The 9,024-nt window shown below is 51.4% G+C and overlaps 1 protein-coding gene across 1 annotated transcript; it reads left to right on the top strand.

Moving 5' to 3' along the window:
• Positions 1-4,530: 4,530 nt before the first annotated feature.
• Positions 4,531-8,609, top strand: HASPIN (histone H3 associated protein kinase). Its single transcript, XM_059487024.1, has one exon. It carries the CDS (start codon positions 4,531-4,533, stop codon positions 7,261-7,263), a length of 2,733 nt encoding a protein of 910 aa, XP_059343007.1. The 3' UTR covers positions 7,264-8,609.
• Positions 8,610-9,024: the final 415 nt, after the last annotated feature.

The raw sequence follows: 9,024 nt of genomic DNA, 5'->3' as shown, positions 1-9,024 counted from the left end.
GAAGTCCTGAGGAGAACCCTTCACCCCCTTCCTTCATGGAAGTCCTGAGGAGAAGCCTTCATCCCCTTCCTTCATGCAAGTCCTGAGAAGAACCCTTCACCCCCTTCCTTCATGGAAGTCCTGAGGAGAAGCCTTCATCCCCTTCCTTCATGGAAGTCCTGAGGAGAACCCTTCACCCCCTTCCTTCATGCAAGTCCTGAGGAGAAGCCTTCATCCCCTTCCATCACCCTCCTCACAGTCACAGCCAGGAAGCCTGGGATGTGTCCCCACCCTGGTTTCCCAGCTGGGAACTCCTTGCAGCCACAGGAAAACACAGCAGCTGCTCAGACCTGACCCTCCCAGAGGAAAAAGTGTCAGCCTGGCCCCTGAGCTGCCCTCAGGTGTGCTCTGAGCCAGGCCCTGGTGCTGTAACCAGGTGTTCCCAGACCAGCTGGGCCCAGCTTAGCCAAGCTGGGCCTGGGGGAGCCCAAGCAATCTGTCTGTGGCACTGCAGCCTCACTCAGCTCTTCAGCCTGCTGGAATGAGCACAGGAAATGTCTCTTTAGAGCTGCAATTCAATTACCCTGCAAACAAAGCTGCCCCAGCAGGCCCTGGAACCCAGCAAAGCTCTGCATGGCTCCTCTCTGATGCCCTTACCCTGGTGCCTTGTGAAGGCTGGCCTAGAACAGAGACTGGACAGAGTTAAAGAATAAAATAGAGATTTATTAAAAGGATCTCCACAATGGATGCACCTTGGGCAGCACAAGAGCCCAGCCAGGGCTGCACCCAAGATGAACCAAAATGGTCTCCCAAAATGAACCCAAGATGAACCAAAATGGGCACAAAAATGAACCCAAGATGAACCAAAATGCACACCCACTCACAGGGTCAATCACTTATTATTAAGTTCTGCTCCATTTGCATATTGGAGTTCATTGTCCAATTCCAGCTCCAGCCCATGCAGTCCCACCCTGCTTGTTTTTCTCTCTCCAGCCCACGGTGTTTGTGCTCTTGGGCTGAGATTTGGATCATTTGTCCTTGGTCTCCAGCTGGAGCAGGAATTGTTTTGTCTCCCTGCTCTGTGCAGAGAGCTCACCATGCCCTGATATGAAACTAAGAACTACACACTAAAGCAGCAGAGAATCTGGAAAATAAATATAAAATATAAAATATAAAATATAAAATATAAAATATAAAATATAAAATATAAAATATAAAATATAAAATATAAAATATAAAACCTGAGGCATCAATGCCAGTGCCCTGTGATTTATAATGAAGTACTGATGGCTTTCTCCTGCTGAGCTGAGCTCCCTTTCCCCTGCAAACACCCAGCTCGCTGCATTGCCCAGCTCTGCCCACAAACCTGGCAGCTCCTGAGCACCCTGAGGGAAACCCAAAGTTTGGGGATGTTCCTGCTGTGTGACAAAGCCACCAGCAGCTGGTGTCACCCCCAAATGAAGCAGCATCACAAAACACGTCCTGTTCTCCTGTGGGAGGCACAAAGCTGTGAAGAAATGCAAAGCTGGATAAATGAGGGGGCCCACAGAGATGAAAGCAGGAAATTGTGGCTCTGCAAACCCTCTGCCACCTTTGCATGAGGCAGAAGGAAAGGTCATGAACCGTGCTGGCAGCCCCAAGGCTGCTCTGGGACATCTGCAGCAGCTGCTCTGCCACCACACCTGGCCCCAAAGTGCTGCCAGCTCCTTCACCTGCCTGGGGACAGGGGGCTCCTTACCCTGAATTTGCCAATTTTCTGAAAATTTGCCAATTTTCTGAAAATTTGCCAATCTCCTGTCCCTCAGGGAGATGCCACAACTGTGCCACAAAGTCAGGCAGGCTCCTGCACAGGGCACTTTATTCAAAATGTGGATTGCAAATAAATTTAGCAGCAGACACGGCCAGGCTCCCATGGAAACTCACAAAAAGCCAGCTGTGGTTTGGGTGAGGTGGGTCTTGGCACTCTTGGCTAATCCCTTAAGTGCCATCCAATTACTGCAAAATGTGTTTGGCATCTGCTGCAGTGATGGCAAAGAATTAAATGGTCGATGGAACTCGCCGGAAATTACAATCACAGAGCCCTGTAATGCATTTAGGAGAAAAAACATCTAAAAAGGAAAATAGCATTACCCACTGCAAGAGCTGACCTCCTTGAGAGCCATGAGGGACAACAAAAGGCATCCAAGTAATGAAGGAAGATTAATTCAGAGAAGAAACTGGAAAATAAAGGAGAGAAGGATTGTTTGTTCTTTTTGCACCAGGCAATATTGGTTAGGCCAAAGGAGACAGGAGCCCTTTTGTCTTCTGAAGGTCTGAATGAGAAATCTTTGTTTATTCTGCTGCTGTCTACAAACACACATTAGGTCTGTGGGGTTTATGGTCAACCAAAGAGAACAAAAATAAATAAAACAACCACAAGAATAGGAGACAGAGAGAGGAACATTACCAAGTGTCCATCCTTGACTTTGGAATCCACAGAGGGGGAACTGAGATCATTTCACTGGGAGAACACAAGGCCTGGCCAGGCATCTTCTTTCCCCAAACCCTCCAAACTGCAATTACTGATAACCTGCAGCTGATAAATCACCAGGGTCAGTCTCTCAGATTACAGAATTAAAGATTTCCCTGTTTTCAGTGGGGAAAGGGGAGCATTCAGGATAAAATCTCTGAAAGAATGAAAGAACAGGAGGCCTCTGCTTTATCTGCATCAGTACAAGAGTTCCACACAGAACCCTGAATATTCTCTGCTCTGCAATGACAAACATCCTCCCTCTGCTTCTGCCCCACAGTCAGAACCTGATTTCACTAAACTCAGAGGCAGAACAAAAGGTGCAGAATTTAACTCTGGGGCTTGATTGCTTCTCTGTGCCCAGCAAACCCCTCTGAGGTCCCACTTGTTGCTGTCCCAAGGGAAGCTCCAGGTTGCCTGTGTGACCCTCAGGTTCTTCTCTTTCAGGTGGAGCTCTTTGTTGGAGATAATTTCCCCTTGGTTTTTTTGTTAGTTTGTTTTTGTTTTGTTTTTTGGGGTTTTTTGGGGGGGTTTGGTTGGTTTTTCTGTTTTTGTTTTTGTTTTGTTTTGTTTTGTTTGTTTTTTTTTTGTTTTGTTTTGTTTTGTTTGGTTGGTTGGTTGTTTTGGTTTTTTGGTTTTTTTTTTTTTTTTTTTTTTTTTTTGTGTTGTTTTTTTTTCCCAGGGATCAGCAGCACAGCTCTTTAAGCTTTTTAAGAACAGCAGAAAACAGAAACGAAAGGAACCAACCACCAGCAGCTTTCCAGCGAGGCTCAGCTGCAGGATCCCAGTGCTGTGCTGCCACCAAGCTGCGTCCCTGTCCCCAACCCGAGCGACAGCTGCGACAGCGACACCGAAACCTGCAGGGCTGGAAGGGTCAAACAGCGGCCGGAGGGAGCAGGAGAGCTGCAGGAAAGACATTTTTGTGCTGCTCTTGTGAGCCAGAAAAGGCTTTCTGAAGATAAGGAAAGTTCCTCTCTCGAGGAAGGTACCAAGGCTGTCACCATGGCAATGTGAAGAGAGAAAATAAAAATATATGAACTAAAATTGGGTCCCAGAGTGATGCGGCTCCTTTACACCTTTTGAGAGTTTTGTTTCTTTTTCACGCCCAATGGGCAGTGTATGCGTTTGTTAAGCAAATGTAAATATGCTGTAAAACTATAAAGGAACATGTTGCTTTAATAAAAGAGCCCATACAGGCTCCTGATGGAGTGCTGGTGCCACATCGAGCTGCAGAATCCCTGCTGAGCCCTGGGAGAGCCGGGCGTGGATAAAACATGGATACAACATGGAAAAAAGATGGATAAAAGGAAACAGCATCACCCGTGGTCCTGCAGGGCAGGGCAGGGCACACCCTCACCCCGGGCACGGCAGCTGAACGCGCCCTGGAGCCTCCCTGCGGTGGGAACACCTGAAATGAATCCTATTTTCACACACAATATTATGGAATACCGGGGTTGGAAGGAATCGTCTATTCCCGAGCTCTCTGCCATGTGCAGGGACACGTCCCGTTATTCCAGGCTGCTCAAGGCTTTGGCCAACCTGTGGCTTTGGCCACTCGTATCCTCCCCGGGAATCGTGCCGGTGTCCCCGAGGCTCCTGCTGGAGCGTACACGGCTGTAACACACACACGGGTGTAACACAGGTGTAACACACACATATACAGGTGTAACACACACATATACAGGTGTATTCCGTGCAGAGGTGTACAATACAGTTTAAATAATTAATTAGTTAATTCATTCATTCATTAATTCTGCCGTCGCTGCCACGCGTCCCAGAGCGGGCATGGAGCAGCGCCGGCACCGATCATCCCGGGGGTCCTGAAATGCCACGGAAACGCTGCGCAGCGCCGGGACACGGCGGGACACGGCGGGACACCGGGAGAGGCACCGGGACACCGGGAGCGGCACCGGGAACGACAGCAGGACACCGGGGGGCGTGTCCGGGGGCGTGCCCTGTCCGTTAGCCCCGCTCTCGCGCGCTCTCGCGATACCCGTTCGAACGGGCGGCGGGCGGGCTCCCTGTGAGGGCCCGGCCCCGCCATGCCGCTGCAGCCGCGGCTGCTCCGCACCTACTCGCGGCGCGCCGGCTACCTGCGCCCGCTGCCGCCGCCCGACCGATGGATCTCGCCGCCGCAGGACCGCAAGCGCCTCTTCAGCTCGACCTCCGCCGCCTCCAGCGCCGCCTCCAGCGCCCTCTCCGCTTCCAGCGCCGCCTCCACCCCCTCGGACGACCCCGACTTCTCGCCGCCCGGCAAGCGGCCCCTGCAGGCCCTCGGTAAGCGCCCCGCCTGGGCCCGGCGGCTGCGGACCCGCAGGAAGGAGAACCGGGGCCCGGCCGGGAAGGAGAACCGAGAACCGGCCGGGAAGGAGAACCGGAAGCCGGAGAACCGGGGGCGGGAGACGCGGGGCCGAGGAAAGGAGAATCGGGAGCCGCCGGGGAAGAAGAAGCGGAGCCAGAGCAAAGAGCCCCGCGGGCGCAGAGAGGAGCCCCGGCGTTCGCCGCCGTCGCTGTCCTCGCCCTCACCGTGCCCGTCACCGTCCCCGTCCCCGCCGCGCGGTTCGCGGCGCCGCCGGCAGGGCCCGCTGTGCGCGGCGCGGCCGCCGCTGCTGTGCAGCACCCCGCAATGGGCCCCGCTGCGGCTCAGCTCCACCGCCGACAGCGCCTCGGCCCCCGGGGACAGCCCCGTGCCCCGCCGCCGCCGCTCGCCCCTGCGCCTCAGCTCGCTCCTGCTCAGCACCACCATCGAGGGCGGCTCGGCGCTGGGCGAGCCCCGCTCGCAGCACCGCGGTTCCCCCGAGCGGGGCTCCGGGCAGCGGCCGTCGCTGCTGAGCGCTGGCGAGGAGGTGCCGGAGTGGTTCCGAGCGCAGGGCTCGGCTGGGAGCTGTGAGCCCCAGCCCGGGCTGCGCGGGTCCCGCCGTGTTCTGAGGTCGGCGGTGCGGGGACCCTGCCCGGCCCAGGCTGTCCCGACCCCGCTAAAAGCCCCAAGCACTTCCCCGCCCCTGGAGGGGGAGCCACAGCGCCTTGTGTCCTGTGACAGTGGCACTCGTGAGGAGCCCTCTGAGGTCCCATCTCATCTCACAAGAGATTCGGCAAAAATAAGCTCGAGCTGTCAGAGAGACCTGGCCAAGGAGTACCAGCTTGTGCCAGTGGTGGTGCTGGACCCCCTGGAAGTGCCAATGAGGTTGAAGAGCATGAAACTCAACAACCAGGCTGATGTTCAACCTGCCTGCCTGCAGCCCGGATCTCCCGTGGGCCGCCAGGGGATCTTGGAGAACAAGCACAAAAGGACCAGGGGAATCCCTGGGGAGGGCAGCACCTGCAGGAAAGCTTGTATCAGTGGCTTCAGTGCCAGCCGCTGGGGCAGGCACACCCGCCTCCGGAGGCGCAAGAACAAGAGGCAGCAGCAGCCCAATAATTCCCTTTTCAGACTCCAGCCAAGGCAAAAACTAACTCGGAGGAGAGCTCTGGAGATGTCTGTAGGTGTCAGAGACAATGACTCTTCGCTCCTCAATAACTCTTATTCCTGGGCTAGAGTTCGAGCGTCTCTGTCCTTCCATAAAAAGAAGAAAGTGACCACAGATGAGAGTTTCTGCAGCAGCAGCCTCTGCACCCCCTCAGGGAAATCCCAGCTTTCGGGGTACCAAGCCAGCCTGTCTGCTGGCAAAGCTCAGGGCTGCTCCTGGTTTGCTTCCTCCATGGTCCTGCTGGCTCCCAGGGATTCCTCCTCTGCCCTGGAGCTGCTCCTTACAGATGCTGAGAAAGTGTTTGGTGAATGCAACCAGGAGGGCCCTATTGCTTTTGAGGACTGCATTCCTTTAAATAAAATGAAAGATTGCAAGAAAATTGGAGAAGGGGTGTTTGGAGAGGTGTTCCAGATTGACAGCGAGAGAGGACCTGTGGCCTTAAAAATAATTCCCATTGAGGGGACTGAAAAAGTAAATGGTGAAGCTCAGAAGAGCTTTGGGGAGATTCTGCCTGAGGTAATAATTTCAAAAGAGCTCAGTCTCCTGTCTGAGGGCTCTGTGAACAGAACTGTGGGCTTTATCAGCCTCTACTCTGTGCACTGTGTCCAGGGGGCCTATCCCAGGTATCTCCTGCAAGCCTGGGACAAATTCCACGAAGAAACAGGCTCGGAAAATGACCGGCCGGACTTTTTTGGGGCCCAGCAGCTGTTCATGGTGCTGGAGTTTGAGTTTGGGGGCCGGGACCTGGAGCGCATGAGGAGCAGCTTCTCCTCGGTGGCGTCAGCCAGGAGCATCCTGCACCAGGTCACTGCATCCCTGGCGGTGGCAGAGCAGGAGCTGCACTTCGAGCACAGGGACCTGCACTGGGGGAACGTGCTGGTCAGGAGCACAGAGCTGAGGGAGCTGCAGTACGTGCTGGATGGACAGACACGCTCCATCCCCACCGCGGGCCTCCACGTCAACATCATCGACTACACCCTGTCCCGCCTGGAGAAGGACGGGCTCACCGTCTTCTGCGACCTCTCCACGGACCTGGAGCTCTTCCAGGGCGCTGGGGACCCCCAGTTTGACATCTACAGGCAGATGAAGGAGGAGAACTCCAACAGCTGGACTGACTACCACCCCCACAGCAACGTCCTCTGGCTGCACTACCTGGCTGATAAACTGCTGAAAGCCATGTGCTACAAGAGGAAGGCAACAACTCCTGCCCTGAAGAGAATCAAGATGCAGCTCAGCAAGTTCCACAAGGAAGTGCTGACCTTTGAGTCTGCCCTTGATGTTCTGCACCACAGCAGCCTCTTCCAGTGAGCAAGCACTGAGCCACTGGTGCTGCCTCTCTGCTTTTTGTGTGTGTTGGCACAATGATGTGTTTTGATTAGTTCCAAATATTTTTAATACATTATCAAAAATGTCCTAAAAAATCCCCCCCCAGTGTCTTCTGCTCTAAGATATTTCCATACCTGCTGGTTTTGAGGGGAGACAACAGAGCTGACTTTGGAGAAAGGAGGGGGAAAGAGACTTCTTCAGACACAGTTAATACTCTGAATTTCGCATACATTTTCTTACCAATTTTAGCCTTAGATTATTAAAAGTTCTTTTCTTACTTTTGTCTTTTTTACAGATTCTTTTTTTAAAGGTAAAAACTCTTCAGGTCTGGACAGTGAGGACAAGGATTGAATGTTGTTGGCTCACTGGAGACAAGGGAAAATCCATCCTTTGATTTAATTTCGGCTAAATTTATACCTGGAATGAAAGTATAAAATGTAAATATGTGACATTTCTGTAAAGGGTTTTAAATCCACTAATCTGCACTTATCTGTTCTTTCTTTCCCCCTCTCTTAAGGACCAAGGAAGAGGTACCTGATTGTGGGGGAAAAAAAAGACAGAGTACCTGTGTTCCTGATTTTTAATGGTTATAATGTTGTGGTCTTGTGCACTGATAGGAACTCAAATCTGTAACCTGGTGGTAGCACTGAAGGAATTTCTTTATCTACAGATGAAAATGCCCAAGGTAATAAATGTCCTTTAGCCCTGACTGCAGATGGATCAGGTGCCCCAAACTGGAGGCTCTTAATTTAAATGCCTATTCCCTGTTTTCAAGAAGTCCTTTGCTAACATTTCTGTTTATTAAAGAAATTGGGCTAAAGAGAACAATAAATCAAAGTGAAGTGAAAAGTGAATTAAATTCTGATCCAATGACACAGATGCATTAAGAAATTAAGAGGCAGCATCATCAAATTCATTATAACTGCAGTGCTCTCCATGCAGTCCAGTGAGTAAATGTTGAATTTGTGCATCTCAAAGATTCATCTTGGACCCTCTCTTGGAGTCTCCTTTTTACAAACCCAACAAGGAGTGGGGTGGTTTTATTGTTCTGGCTTCCAGACACTGCAGAAAGTGACCTGACAATCTGCAGTGCTGCAAATTATCAAGATGGAAATTGTGCTGGAATGTTCCCAGGCATCCTCTCAACCTTTTTTTTTCCCCTCTCTAATGAAATAAAATCATGCACTGTAATTGAATGGTCTTAAAACCCACTTGGTAAGGCCTGCAGTGAATGCTTATCTGACATCAAGGAGTGTTCCTGAGTCACAATGGTGCTAATTTCATTTATGCTTAAAAAAAAAAACCAAAAAACCAAAAAAGATGGATGAAACCACGTTATTTTTTGCCTGCCTTGTTGCTTTGTTTCTGACTTGAGAACTGATTTTGGCTGTACAGGAGGGATGGGGCTTTGGCAGGAATTAATGCCAGGAGAGGTGACAGCCCCTGGTGCAGGAATTTGGAGATTCTGAAAGCTGAAACCTCAGAATGTTTCCCTGCAAACCAATTTGCTGATTTGTGAGCATGTAGTAATTTTCATTAATCAAAATGTAAGGCTTCTACCTCCCCCCAAAACTGGACATTAAATTCATATAGAAACCATTCCTTTAAACTGTGCTTGCAAGGAAGTGCAGCTGCCAGAGCTGAGCCCTCATTTCTTTTTTTAAAGATGCTCTCTGATTAAAAAAAACACAGAAAAAAATATCATGTACTAATCAGCCCTCATAAATTTTAATGGGAGGATGG

Source organism: Ammospiza nelsoni, chromosome 21, assembly GCF_027579445.1.
Source record: "Ammospiza nelsoni isolate bAmmNel1 chromosome 21, bAmmNel1.pri, whole genome shotgun sequence".
NCBI lineage: Eukaryota > Metazoa > Chordata > Aves > Passeriformes > Passerellidae > Ammospiza > Ammospiza nelsoni.
Note: the sequence above shows the minus strand (reverse complement) of the source record. Positions and strands in the feature narration are given on the sequence as shown.

What these genes read in the sequence shown, in the direction of transcription:
- HASPIN (XM_059487024.1), top strand. Translation starts at nt 4,531, where the DNA reads ATGCCGCTGCAGCCGCGGCTGCTCCGCACCTACTCGCGGCGCGCCGGC.